At 47.2% G+C, this 21,410-nt stretch overlaps 1 protein-coding gene across 1 annotated transcript in view; it reads left to right on the top strand.

The window, feature by feature from the left end:
- Positions 1-21,410, top strand: part of CCDC78 (coiled-coil domain containing 78) — a 99,917-nt gene that overhangs the window by 65,697 nt on the left and 12,810 nt on the right. Inside the window, exons 6-8 of the mRNA XM_068105368.2 lie at positions 12,035-12,117; positions 12,219-12,297; positions 19,113-19,238. Coding sequence (XP_067961469.2) covers positions 12,035-12,117; positions 12,219-12,297; positions 19,113-19,238 — 288 coding nt within the window. The remainder of the gene's footprint in view (positions 1-12,034; positions 12,118-12,218; positions 12,298-19,112; positions 19,239-21,410) is intronic.

Genomic DNA, 21,410 nt, shown 5'->3' with positions numbered 1-21,410 from the left:
ATAATTCCGCGCACCAGTGGGTGGCGCGAGCATCCGGGCATGGAACTGAAATACATGCCCCGCCTTTCGGCCGTTTGGCCACGCCCGGGGGCAAGGCGTGTCCTCGGGATATATATGCGGGCTCGAAGGTCGAGCCCGCCCTGTGCTGATGAGCGAACGTGTAATAAAGTACTTTCGTTTGTCTCCACGCGTTGTGGCCTACTTCTCTGGCAATCGAGTCATGTGTGCACAGCACCACAAGATACTCGTGTGTGTGTGTGTGTGTGTGTGTGTGTGTGTGTGTGTGTGTGTGTGTGTGTGTGTGTGTGTGTGTGTGTGTGTGTATATATATATATATATATATATATATATATATATATATATATATATATATATATATATATTGTCGCGATCCCGCCTGGTAAATGTTCCCAGCACGGAATACGGACGTGAATGTCCGGGCTTCAAGTAATCCACGGAGTGGACAAAAGAGACGTAATCAACACAATTGTGTTTTAATCGGCCTTCTAGGGGTAAGGCACGATGCTTTATTGGCTCGATCACAAAAACCATGAAAGGTAACAAATGGAACAGGCTGCACAAGCCTGCAGGAACGGTCGGCCACAGACGCTCCAACAAGACGCAGGTAAGATCCTCGCGGCTCCAATCGACGAGCTCCGGGACTCGAAGGATACCAGGATGGAATACCACACAAGGCCGCCAGGAACGGTCGGCCAGGAGCTCCAACACGAAGCAGGCAATATAGGACTCACAGTTCCAATCTACGATCTCCGGGAATCACTCGTTCTCTTCCGGAATCACTCACTCGTACAATCCATAACTATAAACGATCAGCACAACTCGCTGTCGTGAGGCGTAACGAAAGTTCCCTCGCCTCGAGGCCTCGAACCTCCGAGCTGCGTCCGTATCATAAGATGGCGGCCGCGCTCTCTCACCCTCCACCAATCACGTGCCGACTCGCCTCCCAATCGCGTGAGGCTCCAAGGAGGTTACGTCAGTGGTGGGCGGGGCACTCATTTGGGTGAGAACAAAGGTGGTTTCACCGGGGGTTTCTCACAATATATATATATAGTTACGGACTGCAGCTTGGATGTTATTTACCGAGCGGAGGTAACCGCGGCCGAACAGTTGTTCCCCCTTTCTTCCCGACTCACCCGATTCACCCAGACGTTGGCCAAATCGCGCTATGCCAAATCAATGATAGAAAGGACACGACGACTGGGAAAGATGAAACGACGCAGTACAGTTCTCAAGACCTCCGGAGGAGGGTATAATTACAGTGGTGGAGAAAAGTGGGTAGATTACAAGGCAGAGTGAGGTAAAGACACAGAAGAGATGGGCACTTAAATACAGTCTTATCTTATCCACGGACCACGGACAAACGGACAAGGTAGACTTACACAGGGATTGATGGCAGGGATGGACAGGTAGGTCGATGGCACAAGGTGCACCTTGGCTCGGGGACAGGATAAACACAGTCCAAAGATGCAGGGAGGTCTCACAGAGCTCGGAGGGGACGTCTTGCTTTCTCTCAGCTCGGCGCGCATCTGACGTCACCTCTCTCTACTGCGCATGCTCCACGGGGAGTGACACGCCCTCGGCTGGTTGGTTCCGCCCCAACTGGGGCCGGTCCGCCGCTTCCATTGGGTGCGGGAGTTACCGGGCTCCGCCCTTGACGAGGAGCCGACAGGGAGCCCCTGTTTGGTAACCCCGTCGAACACATGTCCGATGGCGGCTCGTTGGGAAGGCCTGGTGCCCTCCCACCACTCCTACCAACCAAGCCGGATTGAGGACGCGCACTCCCTGCGCTCATTGTTGTTGTTGTTGTTGAAGAGAACTGTGAGGAAGAGCTGCGGGGAGGTATTGGGAGGTCCTAAACTTCCTAACGGTGCCATACAATCACATTCTGGTGCAACGAAGGGTCAGAATTAATGGAAACGAATCCTTAACTGACATAGACTAAGAATAACTCGCAAGATGTCCTATAGTTGTCTTACATGAGATGCGGTGGACCTGGATGCGACATTTAATGGGGGAAATAGGGGGAGGTCGGGTCTACAGAGTGTTGTTTACAGAAAATGGGACTAGGGAATGGGGGACTCGTTGGGAAGTATTGAGGAAATAGTGGAATATTTACAAGCGGATATGGACGGATGCAAATCCCATATCCGCAACAATATATATATACATATATATACATATATATATATCTGCCATTTTTTAAAGTTCTGAAAATAACATTGGCTTGGCCCAACTGGGACCAACATTGGGCCCAGTTCAAAGCCCAAGTCTGGTTCAGCCCACCTAACCGACTAAAAACTCATGTGGGCCCCAGCTGGGCTTGCTGGATTGGTATATCATGATATCTCATAAAGTTATGGACGGATTATGATTTATGACAAAACTTGGTGGATGAGTTGTGTAAGTGACAAGAACAAGCCAATTAGATTTTGGTTCAAGTCCGGATGCAGATTCGGCCTATCAGTGGGAAACAAAACATAAACTTGTCAGCCTGGCGGAAGTTTGTGCTCTATCGAATGTCGTTCTAGTTTCATCTTTGATTGGTCTGATGATTGAATTCATAGTTTTTAGAATGCACTATTTCATTGTATGTTTGCAGCCAATATAATAGTTGCCATCTATTTATTATGTATGCATGGATGGCCAGTGTGTACATATTTTCGTGTTAACAGCTACTCACCACAACCGCTAATTACACGATCGGGCACGAGGTTCCAACCTCGGAGATCTACACCCTGAAAAAGGTAAAGCTGTGGGCTCAATTGGATACGGAACAACTCAAGCAGTGTGGATGCTCCACTTTTGAATGAGCATGTGGAAACATTCCCAATTACCAGGATTAGGGTTTATGTCATTTCAACCCCCAGGGAATATCGATGGACCGAAATGGTTTTACCTCAGTGAAACATGAAATGGAATGAGGCAGACGTGATTTTAAGGTATACAATATTGTTGCGGATAAGAGGATTGTGTTTTTTTTTTATTGTGTGTATTATTATTATTGCTTTATTCTGAGCCTCCTTGCTCCAGTGTGTAAAGGTCAAAGGGCGTCCCATAATTAGTCCATAAAGCAAACACGTCAGCCAATCATAGAATACCCCTGTTCGATAGCTTATATCTTATTATGTGTTTTAGAGTAAGGCCTTGTCTTCCATTAGAATGACACTCCATTGCACCGAATCAATAGAGAATAGCTCCCCTTCAATAAATCCATTTCCCAGCCAAACTCTCCATCTGTGGGTAAAGCAGTTCACAAGCATGGGGTGCACGCCCTCTCAATTCGCTGCTATAGTGAAAATGTGCTCCGTGCTCTGTTTGAACAGGAGGGGCGGGGTCGCCAGGGAGAGGCAAGCCCAGGGCGCGCCAAGAAGGGCGGGGCTGTGCAGCCCCATGCCCAAATAAGGAAACAAGCCCGTGGCTCGCCACGAGGGGCGTGCCGTCGGCGCGATGCCCAAATAAGGAGACAAGCCCATGGGATTACGATACAAGGTCACGAAACAGAGCACGGGGGAGAGGGCGGTACCGAAACTGTGGAGGGCGTGTCAGTCCCGCGCTAAAAGGAGAAGTGAAAGAAAGGGCGAGAGAGACCCGCGCTGGAAGGGAAGTGAGAGGAAGAAAAATACAAGCTGAGCTGCGTGGAGAGGGACACGACAAAAGAAAGGGGCCAAGAGAAAGCCGAGGAGCTTTTACGAAACAAGCTACACGAGAGATACAACAGAGGAGTGCAGCCCCGTTTCAACCAGCCGCGTGAAGCCCTGACGGTGTGCGCTGTAAAGCGGTTTACAAGGAGCTGCCGGCTCCCCGCTTCCCGCCCGGAGTGGACCTGCTTGCTGTGCCCGGTGATCCCACCTGCTCATCCTTTACAGCCATTCCTGCCTGCAAGTTCCCCATTTGCGTACGTGAGTTGTTTTGTTCGTGCTGTCCTGGGTAGTAACTAAGTCTGTATAAGCTAGTAATTTTCACTGTGTCACCTGCGTCTCATGTCCCCTGTAAATAAACGTGACTGCTCTTTTTGCTTATGTGTGTAAATAATAATAAACCCCGTTACTCTTCTGTACGTCTTCTTCTTCTTCCTCCTCTTTGCATTCGTCGTCTTAGTCTTTTCCCGATTGAGTAGCTGTGGCGCGATACGGCCAACGTCTGGGTGAATCGGGTTTAGCCGGGGAACAACTGTTCGGTCGCGGAGCCTCCGCTCAGCAAATATAACATCCTTAACCGCGTACCGTAACAAATTGGTGTCGGGGAGTGAGATACGGACCCGAAGCGCGCTTAACGCGCTCAAAATTACGAGCTGCTGGAAATTTGTGTTGTAAAGCAAAACCCGAATTTTGAAATCGCGCCATGGCTGGTCAAGGCGACGGGATGCCGGTGGGAGAGATACAGATAGACGGGGTAGAATCGACCCAGGACCTCGGGGAAATGTATGTGGAGGAAAGGGTGGAGGAGAGTAAAGAAGGTGTGGTTGAGGGGGTATCAGGCGCACAAAATGGCGCTCTCGTGCACGTGGTTGAGGGGGCCAAGGCCGCGGAACCAATGAACGCGGTCCAAATGCAAGCCTTCATGGCCCAATTCATGGTGGAAATGCAGAAAAAAAACGACAGTATGGAACAAATGGAAGACAGAAGGAGGGCTGATAGTGAGAAAATGGAAAGCAGAATGATGGGGGCCCTTATGGACAAAATGAGGGACGAAGCGAGGGCTCAGAGTGAGCAATTGGGGGTAATGAGGGACGAAGCGAGGGGTACCGGTAAGGGGTTAGACAACGGGATAAAAGAGGTAAAGAATGGGTTAACGGGGGTGGAAAATAGAATGGCTGCCCAGGAGAATCAGATAGAGGGGGTGAAAAATGGGTTAATGGGGTTAGAAAATAGGATGGAAGGCAAATTGCGGGAGATAGGGGAGCAATCCGCCCGAGAAATTAAACAAATGGGAGAGCAGATAGAGGAGGTAAAAATCGGGGTAGAAACCAAACTGGATGCTCAGAGGGATGAATTGGGACAGATGAGGGCGGCATCTACAAAAGAGAGGGAGGAGATGAAGGAGGAGATACGACGAGGTGTAAGTGAGGAGGTTTCGGGGGTACGCGAGGAGGTAAAGCGAGGTGAAAAGCGTATAGAGAAAGAGGTGAGAAATGGGACGGCAAAGTTACAAGGGGGTATAGAGGACCTGACGGAGGAGGTGGAACAGCTGACGGTGGGACAGACGGAGTTAGTGGAGCAGGTTCAAAGGAACACTGCGGTACTAGGAGGGTTAAAAGCGACACAAAAAGAAAACATAACCTTCCGCTTTTGCGAAGGTAATTAAAAATGACTTAATAGCGATACAGAGGCAATGTCAGATGGTACGTGAGGGACTGACAATGAGGTTGGACGAGGTGACGGAGGTAATGGAGACGAAGGACCGAGAGGTGAGGACGCACATATAGACGGTCAAGATAGCCTTAGAGGACGAACTTGAGGAGACGCACCGGGAAATAAAAGAGGTGAAGCAAAAATTAGAGGAAGTGGAAGAAGAGGTGAGTGAAATTAAGAAGAGACGGACAGAAACTAAGAGAGAAATACAGGAGGAGGTGATGGAATATGTACAAGGTCGGTGCTCAACTCATAATGGTGTGCTCACTAACCAAATAAAGAGTTGCAGGTGGCGAAGGAGGTGCGGAGACAAGGTGCCGAGGTGAGTGGCGATATACGTGGAAATGTATATGATGTGAGGAAAGCTTCAGTCGGCTTGGGGGTTGATTTGGATCCGGGTGTTCGTGAGAGGCCGTTGGTGAAGTGTGCGACAGGTCTGGTGTGTGAAAGAGGAGGTGTGCGAGAATGTCCGACTCTGGGGTGTGTGAGGAAAAAGTGCGCGCCGAGGAGTGAGGGTGCTGTCGAGAGTGAGTCGGTCGTAGCGCGTGTGCGAGGGAGCACATGGAAGCGCGTAGTGAGGAGTGTTATAGAGGATGTAACGAGAGAATGTACGCCGGTGGTGATTGTTACGGAGGAAGTAACGGGAGAGTGTGCGCAAGAGAGTGCGCGAGAAAGGTGTGTAACGGACGGGTGCATGGGGAAAGAGTGCGCTGTCATAGGTAATGGAGAATGCACACCTGTGGTGAGTGTTACAGAGGATGTAACGAGAGAGTGTACACCTGTGGTGAGTGTTACAGAGGAAGTAACGAGAGAGTGTGCGCAAGAGGATGTGCGAGAAAGGTGTGTAACGGACGGGTGCATGAGGAGAGAGTGCGCTGTCAAAAGTAAGGAAGAATGCACACCTGTGGTAAGTGTTACAGAGGGTGTAATGGGAGAGTGTGCGCAAGAGTGTGCGCGAGAAAGGTGTGTAACGGACAGGTGCATGAGGAAAGAGTGCGCTGTCGAGAGTAAGGGTGAGTGCGTTGTCAAGCGTGGTGGTGAAAGTAGTGAGAGTGACACGGAGCGTGAGTTGGTTGTTACAGGTGAGAGAGGATGTACACCTGGAATGGAAGGATGCACACCTGGAAGGGTAGAGCGTGTGTGGGAATGCACACTGGAATTGGTCGTGAGGCACGTGGTTGGGTGTGCGAGTGAGAGCACACCTGTGATTGTCACAGAGGAGGTGACCGAGGAGGGGGCGCGAAGAGGTGTGTTGGTGAGGTGTGCGAACGACGAATGTGTGCCAAGGTGTTCGGTGGTCAGGTGTGTGACCAAGTCTGTGAGCGAAAGAACGAATGCAATGACTAAGTATGCGGGGTGTACGGGCGGCGTTGGAACACCGAGCTCAGTGAGGGTGAAAGGGGTAGCGTATGCGTGTAAGCATGCATGTGAGGCATCGACGGTAACCGGGGTAGCGGTTAGAACGACATTTAGCCGAATCCGGCCCTCGGTGCGCGTCGGGCAGCTTCGCGTGCCGCGAGGACCAGCGGGGATCCGAACCACAGCGGGTTCGAAAGGACCGCCGTACGTGATCCACGCTGGGCCGCGTTTGGAACGGCCGCGTCCGTGCTCCGCTAGGCGGAACGGGCAGCCCGATAGGAAGGGTCGTCATGGCGACCCCTTTTTGTTGAGGCGCTCCGGCAGGTCGAGATCGGGCAATTGGATGGCTCCGTGCCGAGGGGGTGCGTGGGATCTCGGCCCGGGTAAGCGTCCTGCCCTGCACCGAGTGTCGGACGTATCCAGCCGCCGGCACCAAACAACCCGCATTCATTGCTCGGCTTTACGAAGCCGGGCTGTAGACGTGAATTGGCGCACCGAGAGGCACTATTGAGAAGACTGATGATGATAATAGTGATAGTGGTTTTGATCCGAAATTTAGAAAAGTGAATAAAATTGGCAGTAATTGGCAAATTTTTGATTGGTTGGAATTTGGTGTGCAAAATTTATAGTAAGAGATGCCCCATGTGATGGGATGGCCAATCCACCATCCCTCACAGCGGGGGGCAAAGGAGCACTAGATTTATGGGGTTAATGGCAGTGAAAACTAGCCCGGGAGGGTTAGGATATATCGTGTGTAGGGATCTAGAGAGATGACCTTAGGTAACGTTAAGATTAGGTAGTGACAAGGATACCTGTAGTGGGGACGCAGGTAGATTAGAGTGGATGATAATGACGTGGGAGCGCAATAGTTTAAAGGGGCGACTGGGAAGCGCAAGTTTCAGAGGGGAGTAGTTAGATGAGATGATGCCGTGTGTTTGAGGATTGGAAGTGTATGGTGAACAGGTGTGATTGCACAGGTGTGCAACTGGACAGGTGTATGGAGCAGTGTTTGAGTGATGGTGATGGTGATGTGTGTTGTGTTGACCAACTGGTCCAGGAAGAGGAGGAGGGTGCAGGTGGCACCAGGTGTGAGTGCACAGGTGTGCAACAACAGGTATGAGGGGGAGAAGGAGGGTGCAGGTGGCACCAGGTGTGAGTGCACAGGTGTGCACCAACAGGTGTATGGAATAAATGGTTGTGTGGAAGACATGGAGTGTGGAATATATGGAGTCTTGGAATGGATGGTCGTGGAGTGAGTATGGTGGAAAATATGGATTGGAGTGGATGGTGCGAAGGTGTGAATGGGGGAAGAGTGGACCCCCATCACGGATACCTGGGGCGGGTAGTGTAAGTGTTAGGTAGAGGGTATAGGTAAATTGTGGTTGGATATTGGCATCTGTGGTGCGGGTGGAAGAATGATGTTTGGATGGGTGCATTAGTGTTGTGGAAATGGCTGGGCATGTAGCCTGTTGGTGTGTGTAGTTGGTTTGGGCACTCCACCACTGTGAGGATGTCGGCCAGGTGAGGCCGCAGGTGGGCTCTGGGAGCCGGTAGAGTTGTTGTGGATGGGGCCTGAGGATCCGGAGGACGGACCCGGGTAGCCCAGTGCCAGAGGGCACCGAGTGGGGTGACAGAGCCAGGAGGGGCCTTCCCCAGTTAGTTAGGTTAGGGTGAGGAGCTAGGTAAGCTCGGAGGCAACTGCAGTGGTGGAGGTGTGCAGGTGGGTAGACCTGCTGGGAGAGCTACACGTCACAGCCCAGAAATTGTGCAAGGGCACCGGGAGATGAATCGGGGGAGTGAGACCCCAAATTGAGAAGCACCACAGTTTGGTCAATGGGAATTGGTTTTTAGAACCCATAGTGTAAGATGGCCAATGGATTGGCAGGGAAAGACCCCGGGTAGTGTAAAGTGTGTTAATGTCATTTAGAGGATAGTTAGGATTGAAGTCTCCTCGCACCATCTGCATCCACTCACCTGAGATGACGTACCTCCACACCATGCCATGTTTAATTATTTTTGATGCAAATGTTTTGGATTGTGAGACGCATCATGACGTGGGTGTGACATTGTGCTTTATGTTCCATCTCTCCCTCCTTATGAGGATTGATGATGAATTTGGTGATGGCAAATTTTGGATAGAGGGATTGTGGAACGAATTTGGTATAAGGGAAATATGGGGAAGACGTGACAGTAGCGACGAATTTGTAATGTGTAGATTTTGTACATATGGGGTAAGGGCAAGGGTAGTGTAGGTGACAGGGCGGGTGACGTACGGTAGAGACGAGCTTTCTCACTTCGCTCTCCGTACGCATTCCGCCCTGCATTGCCTTATTGATGTGTACCCTTGTGACCTTACCCCTCGCTCACCTGTCTTCCCCCTTTTGTCTCCCACATGACCTGTGCGCCATTGGGCGCCGAGGGGAGCGTGCGTGAGTCCTCCATTGTGCGCCCGGAACTCCCAGAACCGGCTGTCTGCATCGATGCACCACATTATGGACCACATGTCAGTGGCCGAGCACCACTTATGGACCACATGGGTTGGGGCATGGCTCCTCTGCTGGAACCGGCCATGAGGGCCCGAAATCTTGCTGGCGGACCTTGATCACAGGGCACCCACATACCACATGCCCCACAGGTGAACCACACTAGTCGGCCCTGTGGGCCATAAATAAAGAAAATAAAAACAGACACGTTAGGTGCATTTTATTGCAAATAGGCCGCCAGCAAAGGAAAAAAAGACAACAACTGAAAGAAATAATAATAGCCAGCAGAGGGAGCCGAAGAGCAAGAGACCACCTGCAGGGTTAGGGGTTGTTTGGTTATTTTTATTCATGGACAATGGTGACTGCACCGATTGGTGCTTGAGGGTGCTTTGGTGCGTTTTTTGGGTGCTTTCATGGTGCATTGATGCAGAGCAGACTGTCTCCCCCCCAGAAAGAACAATTACAGGTCCTGGGTTAGTTTTGTAAATAAAAGTAGCGTCAATTGTAAATAATGCTCCCCACCGTCAGTGTGTAGTTTGAAGACCATTCCGCAATTCGGTTAGCTGTGGGCGTGAGTCTGTTAGGCAGGGTGCAATGGAGCAGCGGGACATATTTATCTATGTTTTAAAACTGTCGCACTCAGGGTCAGGTTAAAAGTAGAGGGAACTACACCTACGTGTCACACTAAATAAAAGTTGTAGGCCCGGGACGTGACTAAGAGGAGGAGGGTGCAGTGTTGCGGATATGAGGATTGTGTTTTTTTTTTATTGTGTGTATTATTATTATTGCTTTATTCTGAGCCTCCTTGCTCCAGTGTGTAAAGGTCAAAGGGCGTCCCATAATTAGTCCATAAAGCAAACACGTCAGCCAATCATAGAATACCCCTGTTCGATAGCTTATATCTTATTATGTGTTTTAGAGTAAGGCCTTGTCTTCCATTAGAATGACACTCCATTGCACCGAATCAATAGAGAATAGCTCCCCTTCAATAATTCCATTTCCCAGCCAAACTCTCCATCTGTGGGTAAAGCAGTTCACAAGCATGGGGTGCACGCCCTCTCAATTCGCTGCTATAGTGAAAATGTGCTCCGTGCTCTGTTTGAACAGGAGGGGCGGGGTCGCCAGGGAGAGGCAAGCCCAGGGCGCGCCAAGAAGGGCGGGGCTGTGCAGCCCCATGCCCAAATAAGGAAACAAGCCCGTGGCTCGCCATGAGGGGCGTGCCGTCGGCGCGATGCCCAAATAAGGAGACAAGCCCATGGGATTACGATACAAGGTCACGAAACAGAGCACGGGGGAGAGGGCGGTACCGAAACTGTGGAGGGCGTGTCAGTCCCGCGCTAAAAGGAGAAGTGAAAGAAAGGGCGAGAGAGACCCGCGCTGGAAGGGAAGTGAGAGGAAGAAAAATACGAGCTGAGCTGCGTGGAGAGGGACACGACAAAAGAAAGGGGCCAAGAGAAAGCCGAGGAGCTTTTACGAAACAAGCTACACGAGAGATACAACAGAGGAGTGCAGCCCCGTTTCAACCAGCCGCGTGAAGCCCTGACGGTGTCCGCTGTATAGCGGATTACAAGGAGCTGCCGGCTCCCCGCTTCCCACCCGGAGTGGACCTGCTTGCTGTGCCTGGTGATCCCACCTGCTCATCCTTTCCAGCCATTCCTGCCTGCAAGTTCCCCATTTTGCCTACGTGAGTTTGTTTTGTTCGTGCTGTCCTGGGTAGTAACTAAGTCTGTATAAGCTAGTAATTTTCACTGTGTCACCTGCGTCTCATGTCCCCTGTAAATAAACGTGACTGCTCTTTTTGCTTTTGTGTGTAAATAGTAATAAACCCCGTTACTCTTCTGTACGTCTTCTTCTTCTTCTTCCTCTTTGCATTCGTCGTCTTAGTCTTTTCCCGATTGAGTAGCTGTGGCGCGATACGGCCAACGTCTGGGTGAATCGGGTTTAGTCGGGGAACAACTGTTCGGTCGCGGAGCCTCCGCTCGGCAAATATAACATCCTTAACCGCGTACCGTAACAATATGTTTATTGAAGCACAAAATAACATAAATGGAAAATCCCACATGAAAGATTGACTTTGAGGATTATTAAATAAACACTTAAGGAAACTAAAATATCTAAGCCGCAACAGCCACACACATCAATCACATATACCAGATCCGGCTTGGGTGAGCAGCCCACAGGTAGCAGCCAGTAATGGCGCCGGCATGTAGCTCGATGCCCCACCTGTGTGGTGTCCACCACTCGATGCCCCAATGGGAGCTTGGTTCACAAGGGTGCTACCTTCCATCAATCACAATGCGAGCATAAGAGCTTTCCTTGGAGCCAATTGCCAGCCTAAGAGACATGCATACTAGGAGCCATATGTAAACAGCCTGGCGCAAACCAAGAGACGTACATAAACAGCGAGCCGGCATTTACAATCCGACGTGGAGCCACCATTTACATGCCAGACCCAGTCCAGCCCTGCTTCAGTTTCAAACATGGAGGGAACACCATAAGAGGCATCCTTACCCTACGTAAGCTTTCATATAAACCAAACCCGTCCTCCTATGTGGACTGTAAACAAGACCATTTTGCTCTAAACATTGATTAATTCAGGTAACGACTTTAAACCCTAAGCGAGCAACAGACAATACTAAAGTCTTAAATTAACTTGAATATTCTACCAAATTTACGTAAATATTCTACTAAATCTACTCCTTAATTCTACAAATTTATTTATTTATTATTTGTTGGCAATGACTTCTTAATTGGCTTACAAGTGAAATTGCAGTGGATTCACTGTTTAACTCTTTGTTCTTCCCTGTCCTCTTCTTACAGCAACTGGGGACAAAAATACAGGAGCAAATGGAGTGTATTAAAACACGCTACACACGGCATCAGAATAAACTTGCGGAGAAACTGTGAGTTATTCAACTTTGTACATTTTTTGAAGTAGCTGAATTGATGGATATGTTTCTTTCCAGTCCATTGTTCCTCTTCTGAAATTGTGATGTTATTCCAGAATCTCAACAGACAAGGAGAGACAGGAAGTGCAAGAGAGAGTTAAAGATTTAAAGCGTAAAATGGCTGAACAAGCCACGGTAAGCAGTTCAACTCAATCTTCCTTTGCTGTGGAATTCTCTGGCATGTCATCCCTATTTTTCACCCTCCCCCACCATTCAAATTAAGCCAAAAGTTTTATTTCTGTAATATATTAAATTGCACTGCAATATCTGATTTTCTGAATTCACAATACTTTGGAGCACTGTTCAATTTGCACCACCAGTTTTTTTAGGCAGTCTTTCTCAATTTGCACCACCGGTTTTTTTAGGCAGTCTTTCTCAATTTGCACCACCGGTTTTTTAAGCAGTCTTTCTCAATTTGCCCCATCAGTTTTTTTTTGGCAGTCTTTCTCAATTTGCCCCATCAGTTTTTTTAGGCAGTCTTTCTCAATTTGCACCACTGGTTTTTTTAGGCAGTCTTTCTCAATTTGCACCACTGGTTGTTTTAGGCAGTCTTTCTCAATTTGCCCCATCAGTTTTTTTTAGGCAGTCTTGCTCAATTTGCACCACCGGTTTTTTTAGGCAGTCTTTCTCAATTTGCACCACCGGTTTTTTTAGGCAGTCTTTCTCAATTTGCACCACTGGTTGTTTTAGGCAGTCTTTCTCAATTTGCACCACCGGTTTTTTTAGGCAGTCTTTCTCAATTTGCACCACTGGTTGTTTTAGACAGTCTTGCTCAATTTGCCCCATCAGTTTTTTTAGGCAGTCTTTCTCAATTTGCACCACTGGTTTTTTTAGGCAGTCTTTCTCAATTTGCACCACCGGTTTTTTTAGGCAGTCTTTTTCAATTTGCACCACCAACGTCTTCAGTTGTCATACCCTTCCTCCCGTCCATGGTACACCGAATCTTGTGGTGAGGCTGTTGCCCTGAAACAACTTGCTTTCGTCTCCTGGAAAGCAAATCCAACGGAAGGAAATCTCATTTCCTTTCACAAAGCCCAAAACAAGTGTGTGTCCACCCTCAGGAGAGCCAGGAAACAATATCTCACCGTTCTCAAGACCGAACTCTCTTATCTGTCTCCCTCTTCCAAATCCTGGTGGCATCTGGTCAAATCTGTTTCTGGTGTTTGTTCCCCCTCCATCCCCTCCCTCACCTCAAACGGCTTAACGGCTGACTCCGCACGTGAAAAAGCTAAATGCCTCAACTCTGTGTTTGCCTCTAAATCTTGTGTCCCAAACCCATCCCTCTCTGTACCCACCGTACCCAGTCGTACCCAGCTGCTCCAGGACTCTGTGTCCTTTCCTCCTGACAAGGTGGAAAAGTTTCTGTCAACCCTCGACTCTGATTCTGCAACTGGTCCTGACGGCATCAGCCCACGGGTCCTAAAATCATGTGCTTCCGCTCTTTCACTCCCTCTTTCCGTTCTCTTCACCCTCTCTTTTGCTCAAGGTCATCTGCCATCTGCTTGGAAATCAGCCAACACCACCGCTTTGCACAAAAAAGGTGCAAAAACAGATCCCAGCAACTACAGACCAATCAGCCTTCTCCCAATTATCAGCAAAGTCATGGAATCCATGATTGCTTCAGATATGAAATCTTTCCTCTTCTCCAATGGCTTGATCTCTGATCATCAATTTGGTTTCAGACCTGGTCACTCTACTCTGGACATGCTGCTTCTGCTTTCTCAACAATGGATGGAGGTCCTCAACGGCAAACAGGAAATTAGAGCCGTCTCCCTTGACATTTCACGTGCCTTCGATACGGTCTGGCACCCTGCTCTGCTCACCAAACTCTCCTCCTTTGGTATCCATGGAAATCTCCACGCATGGCTGGCGGACTTCCTCTCTGGTCGTAGTCAACGTGTGGCCCTGAATGGGTTTCTCTCATCTCCTCTTCCTGTTCAGGCTGGAGTTCCCCAAGGTAGTGTTCTGGGCCCTGTGCTTTTTCTGGTCTTCATCAATGATCTCTCTGACTCTCTTGAAAATCCTCTCTATCTCTTTGCTGACGACTCTACTCTCTGTCGTTCCATTCCTCATCCCTCAGATCGGCAGTCTGCAGCCTCCTCACTCTCTGCAGACCTGGACAAAATCACAGACTCTGCAAACAAATGGAACATGTCTTTCAATCCTGATAAATCTCACACTCTTACGATGTCTCTCCGAAAAGACCGACTGGAAAACCCTCCCATCTACTTTCTGAATAATCCTCTCCAAGAAGTTCTGTCACTCAAGCTTTTGGGTCTCACTATTTGCCATGATCTTTCCTGGGAAAACCACATTTCAAATCTGGCCTCCAAAGCCAGTCGCCGACTGGGCATCCTCCGTCGTGCGAAGTCCTTCCTTGGCACACCTGAGCTCCTCACCACATACAAGGTTTTCATCCGCAGCTCTATGGAATACTGCTCTCCCCTCCGGTCTGGTGATCCTGCCTCACACCTAGCCCGTCTTCACGCTGTTGAAACCAAAGCGTTCAGAATCATTGGAATCTCCCGCGATGAAGCTAACTCCAAGGGCCTTTCACTCACTCACCGCAGGCAGGTTGGTGGTCTTTCCGTCTTCTACCGACTCCTCTCTGGTCTTGCCCCCCCCAGCCCTCTCTTGGCTCTGTCCCCCAAATATTCCTACAGGTCGCATAAGATCTGCCTGCAACCCTCTTATGGTTAAACTGCCAAAATCAAGACTTTCTGCTCACCTTCACTCCTTCATTCCTCTTTTCTCCCGCCTCTGAAACAAACTCCCTCACTCTCTTCAATCCCACTCCACCCTCCAGGTCTTTAAAACAGCTGTTCACCACCATCTCTTATCCTCCCCCATCCAAAACCTTGATCTTTTCTACCCCCTCTAATTTCGGTCCCTTTGTGTTTTATACCTCTCCCCCCCCCCCCCCCCCTCCCCTTCCCACGCCTCCTGCCCCCAAGCCCTCTCCCTCCCACACTTCTCCCTGCTCTCAAATGTTGTGGTTGTGTGCTTCCCCTTCTCTCCCCATCTTGTCTTCCGCTCCCTCTTTTTGTATATTTTGTTTGTCTGGTTGATTTGTTTGTGAAATAAATGTTAGCTCTTTCACGAGCTTCGATTCAGTATACAAAAAAAAAAAAAAAAAAACCGTTTTTTTAGGCAGTCTTTCTCAATTTGCACCACTGGTTGTTTTAGGCAGTCTTTCTCAATTTGCCCCATCAGTTTTTTTTAGGCAGTCTTGCTCAATTTGCACCACCGGTTTTCTTAGGCAGTCTTTCTCAATTTGCACCACCGGTTTTTTTAGGCAGTCTTTCTCAATTTGTACCACCAGTTTTTTTAGGCAGTCTTTCTCAATTTGCACCACCGTTTTTTTGAAAGCAGTCTTTCTCAAATTGCACCACCAGTTTTTTTCGGCAGTCTTTCTCAATTTGCACCACCGTTTTTTTTAGACAGTTTCTCAATTTGCACCACTGGTGTTTTTTAGCCAGTTTCTCAATTTGCACCACTGGTTTTTTTAGACAGTCTTTCTCTATTTGCACCACCGGTTTTTTTAGGCAGTCTTTCTCAATTTGCACCACTGGTTTTCTTAGGCAGTCTTCCTCAATTTGCACCACCGGTTTTTTTAGGCAGTCTTTCTCAATTTGCACCACCGGTTTTTTAAAGCAGTCTTTCTCAAATTGCACCACCGGTTTTTTTAGGCAGTCTTTCTCAATTTGCACCACCGTTTTTTTTAGGCAGTCTTTCTCAATTTGCACCATCAGTTTTTTTAGACAGTCTTTCTCAATTTGCACCACCGGTTTTTTTAGGCAGTCTTTCTCAATTTGCACCAGTTTTTTTGACAGTTTCTCAATTTGCACCATCGGTTTTGTTAGGCAGTCTTTCTCAATTTGCACCAGTTTTTTTGGGACAGTTTCTCAATTTGCACCACTGGTGTTTTTTAGACAGTTTCTCAATTTGCACCACTGGTTTTGAAAGGCAGTCTTTCTCAATTTGCACCATCAGTTTTTTTTAGACAGTCTTTCTCAATTTGCACCATCAGTTTTTTTTAGACAGTCTTTCTCAATTTGCACCATCAGTTTTTTTTAGACAGTCTTTCTCAATTTGCACCACCAGTTTTTTTTAGACAGTCTTCCTCAATTTGCACCACCGGTTTTTTTAGGCAGTCTTTCTCAATTTGCACCACCGGTTTTCTTAGGCAGTCTTTCTCAATTTGCACCATCAGTTTTTTTAGACAGTCTTTCTCAATTTGCACCACCGGTTTTTTTCGGCAGTCTTTCTCAATTTGCACCAGTTTTTTTTAGACAGTTTCTCAATTTGCACCATCGGTTTTTTTAGGCAGTCTTTCTCAATTTGCACCAGTTTTTTTTAGACAGTCTTTCTCAATTTGCACCACCAGTTTCTTTAGATGGTGTTTCTCCATTTCCACCACCGGTTTTTTTTAGGCAGTCTTTCTCAATTTGCACCACCTGTTTTCTTAGTCAGTCTTCCTCAATTTGCACCACCGGTTTTTTTAGGCAGTCTTTCTCAATTTGCACCACCGGTTTTCTTAGGCAGTCTTTCTCAATTTGCACCACCGGTTTTTTTAGGCAGTCTTTCTCAATTTGTACCACCAGTTTTTTTAGGCAGTCTTTCTCAATTTGCACCACCGTTTTTTTTAAAGCAGTCTTTCTCAAATTGCACCACCAGTTTTTTTAGGCAGTCTTTCTCAATTTGCACCACCGTTTTTTTTAGACAGTTTCTCAATTTGCACCACTGGTGTTTTTTAGACAGTTCCTCAATTTGCACCACTGGTTTTTTTAGGCAGTCTTTCTCAATTTGCACCACTAGTTTTTTTAGGCAGTCTTTCTCAATTTGCACCACTGGTTTTTTAGGCAGTCTTTCTTCAATTTGCCCCATCAGTTTCTTTAGGCAGTCTTTCTCATTTTGCACCACCAGTTTTTTTTCGGCAGTCTTTCTCAATTTTCACCACCTGTTTTTTTTCGGCAGTCTTTCTCAATTTTCACCACCTGTTTTTTTTAGGCAGTCTTTCTCAATTTGCACCACTGGTTTTTTTCTTCCCAGGTATAGTGGCCTGCAAGAGTATTCACCCCACCAATAATGCCACATTTAGATGAATTACGAATTATGAGGAAACAATTTGTCCAAATCAACTTTTTTATTCATAACTGAAGAGATAAAACTAAACACTTATAGTTTAAGAAGGGTACATGTCAGGATTACCTGCAAAAAACATGTACAAATCAAAATTCACTGGTTGCAAAAATATTCAGCCCCTTAGGTCAGTACTTTGTGGAAGCACCTTTTAAGTCTTTGTTGGATTTAGAGTGGCATCCCAAACCAGTTTCCTGCTTTCCCGGCTGCTGAGTTTGGATGGAAGACCTGATCTGGTTAAAGTCTGGTTGGTATGATACGTCTTCCACTTGGTAATGATGGATTTCACCATCCTCAAAGGGATGAGAGACGTTGAAATCTTCTTCTAACCCTCTCCTGAACAATGCTTCTCCACCAATTTATGTTTGACTCTTTGGAAAGCTTCTTGGTCTTCATGTTTGCCTTGTTGGTTGAAAAAGTGAGTTGTACCTTAAAACACCTTACATAAGTGAGGGAGACTAATTTTTAAGTTAAACCACTGATTACATACATGTGAAACATATTACACTTATTTTGTAATATTAAAAAAAAAATTGCTGCTGAAGTTGTTGTTGTTTCGTATGCAGCACGTGGCTGCTGGCTGAATCATTTCTCTGGAAGCACATTTGTACCGCAAATGCAGTTCCCCAATTACCAGTGAGCTGGTCCTCAATTTGCCGACCTCAGAAGGATGACAGGCTGAGTCAACCCTCCTGGTGTTAATTCAACAGCTGAACGGAATTCAAACTCAGGATCCTAGGATCCAAAGCCAGCACCCTAACCGTTAAGCCAACACCAGGCTGCTGCTGAAGTGATTTATTGTAAATTACGCGAAGGGTTTATTTACTTTGCAACTGAGAATCATCTGATTTCTCTGTTAATCTAACGTGTTCACATTTATCTGATTTTTTTTTAGCTTTATCACTTTGGAGTAGTTTGTGAAGAGTCTACATATAAAGTTTGATTTGAAAGCATCATGAAATAAGCTCGGGTGGCATCAAAATGTGAAAACTTTGGAAGGGGGTGAATACTTTGGCAGGCCACTGTCCATCAGCTTTATTGATATCTCTATGCAATATACAAATGAGTAAATTTTAGCTTTCATTAACACCTAACAGAGTAAATGTATGAAGGGACAAAGTTACAATTTGTCACAACATCTGAAGAAGAACAAAGCTGCCATGGAGAGAATTCAGCCTTGAGCGACTTGGTTGCTTATGGGGCTAAGTAGAATAATATCTGCGTTTAAACTTCTGATGCAACAAATTATTGTATGTTTTAATCCTGTTTGCACCTGCAGAAGGTGACTGTACAACTGACAGTAGTCTGAAAGCCATTGAAGTCCATTTCATTGAGAAGAACTGGAGTATAATCAGGAGGATATAATCAATCCTGATGACGTCAAAACGAGTCCTTTATTGCTCACAGCTGTATCTGGCTTCCCAATGCCCTAGAACATGCATGATATATGCCGTTTCCTTGGATTGACTTCATACGACCAGAAATGTATTCCCATGTTTGCTAAGGTCACTCAGCCTCTTCACAAGCTCATCATGGAGTACCTTATCTGTATGTTGTAACGCATTATCGTAATAAAATGTTAGGCATATTATATATATATATATGTGTGTGTGTGTGTATATGTTTTACACTTTGGATATGCTCTTTTAGTGTTACATATAATCATTATAAACAAGCATGTGCCAACAGCACAGCTCTTGACAATACAGGTACAATTATTTTTAATTTTCAGCATGTTCAGTTTAACCTTCCAATGGAAACATGTATATATTATCAATGCACTTTCACATACCTGCTGGTGGTGACAGGCTGTATTGGTTTCCAAAAGCCAGCAGAAGGAGCTGCAGGCTGAGAACTCAAAGCTTCAGCTTCGACTCAAGGAATTGAGTGAGGATTATCGTGCACGCCTTGTACGATGTCTTCATGACCTCACAGTGAGTACATCGGTGATTTTCATCATGGTCTATGGCAATGCCTTTTGGCGATCTCACTGTATCCTTCTGAGGTTCGTCAGAGAAGGTTTTTGCTGAAGTCTTTCATAAACCAACTGGCCAGGCCTGACGTTCAACTGCAGGAATTTGAATTTGACCAGAGTGCTGTTGAAAACTCGCCTACTCTTTGGGACGGACACCGTGGGATCTTTAGCATCCACCAATTAATGTAAGCAGAAGGAATGCTAAAGCTTAACATCCATTCAAGGGATGACACTTTGTGATGTAACACCCTGCGACTGTGTATAGTCGGGCCTGGAATCCAACTGACTGCACAGCTCACAGGTAAGTGCACTTCCTCTGTGCCAACCTCTAAGTCTGTGATGATCTCACCATGGTTATTTTGGTCCATGGTGGGGTGTTTGCTATCCAGTCTTGCATGCATCAGGTAAAGCTGAACACAAACACAAAGCTGCCCTTATTGACTCCATTTTGCTGTATGTCTGTCCGTTCCCCTATATATTGTACTAGCAGGGGTACCCAGCATTGCCCAGTGCTGTACCAATGCTGTTGGCATTTGAAGAAATCAAATTATTTTTGTCTACTTTTTTTGTGTGGCCCGAAAACACCACCCTACACCCACTAAAGAATGGGGTCGGAGATCAATTAATAATAGAGTAAAACCCCGACATTCACAGGGGACACCTTCTTGAAAACTGCCGCGAATCGCGAATTCGCAAATGGCGGGGCATTGTTTCAATAGGAAAGGGGGGCTTAGGTTAGTTAACAGCGGTTTGTGATTAATAAGGGAATTTTTTTTTAAGTTTAAGAACACTAATGCACATTATTAGTTTCACTAAAATGCTTAAAAAGAAGAATAACAACAACAGTAGATATTGTAAAATATTTTTATTTGCAGTACTTTTGATGTGATGATGATGATGAGTCAGAATCCAGTGAACTCTTCTGAAGAGGACACAGGTGAGGGTGCTGAAGAGTCGTCCACTAAAAGGGACACAGGTGAAGGTGCTGAAGAGTCATCCACTGAAAGGGACACAGGTGAGGGTGCTGATGGTTATGAGGTGGAGCAACCGGAGTGAAAAAAGTGGGTGATCGATAGCTGCTTTGCTGAGTGCTGAAAGTTTCTGTGCAGCTCTTTGTACAGCAGCAAAATATCATCCAGCTCCCTCTTGAATCTGAGGTATGGCTCCATCACTGGGTCGGCATCTTGTAATTTGTCAGACAGCCCTCATATCCTTCATCACTTCACCCAGGAACTTGACGGTTAACTTTGACCTTTCTACCTCCTCCTCCTCTTCACTGCCCTCCTCCTGCTCATCCTCGGTAATCGTGGTGATGGCCTCCAACTCCTTCCTCAGTCAGCTCCTCCCTCCTGCGATACGAAGAGCTCTTTCTGTTATTCAGGCACCATGTTGGCGAAGCCTTCTCCTCCCATCACCTGTGCCAACCTGGAAATTTTCTGCCTCTCCTCGGTGCTGTTGGGAAAATCTTTGAAGTCGGTGACTGCTTGTGGCCATAGATTCTGCCAGCAAGCATTGATAGTGGAGGCTTTGACTTCGCCGAGAGAGTCCCTGATGCCACTGATACAGTGGGCTATGTTGAAGTCCTTCCAAAATTTCCTGAAGCTAAGTTCTGGGTCGTTCTCCATAGCCTCCAAGATGCGACAGAAGGACCGGCGGGTGTAATACGTCTTGAAGGTAGCAATTAACCCTTGGTCTAGTGGTTGAATTTGGGAGGTGGTGTTGGGTGGCAGGAACATGACCTCAACATTGGCATGGACCACCTTCAGCTTCAAAGTGGGATGGGGCATTGACCACCTGCAGGAGGACCTTGAATGAGAGGTTCTTTTCTGCCAGGTACTTCTCCACTTGAGGGACAAAACAGTTATGGAGCCAATCCATGAAAATGGCACCTGTCACCCATGCCTTTTTGTTTTCCCTCAAAAATACAGGCAGAGTGTGCTTGTTTTTGCCCTTGACAGCACGCGGGTTCAAGGCACGATACAACATCATTGGCTGAGTCATGCATTCCCCTTTGACGTTGGTGCAGAGGAGAAGAGATACCTAGTCCTTTGCAGCCTTGAACCCTGATGCTGCCCTCTCTCGCTCGGAGATGAAAGTTCTTGTGTGCATTCTTTTCCAGAAAAGGCTGGTC

Source organism: Myxine glutinosa, chromosome 1 (genome assembly GCF_964187855.1).
Source record: "Myxine glutinosa chromosome 1, kmMyxGlut1.1, whole genome shotgun sequence".
In the NCBI taxonomy this organism is placed as follows: domain Eukaryota; kingdom Metazoa; phylum Chordata; class Myxini; order Myxiniformes; family Myxinidae; genus Myxine; species Myxine glutinosa.
The sequence above is the reverse complement of the archived record's forward strand: the minus strand, read 5'-3'. Positions and strand labels throughout refer to the sequence as shown.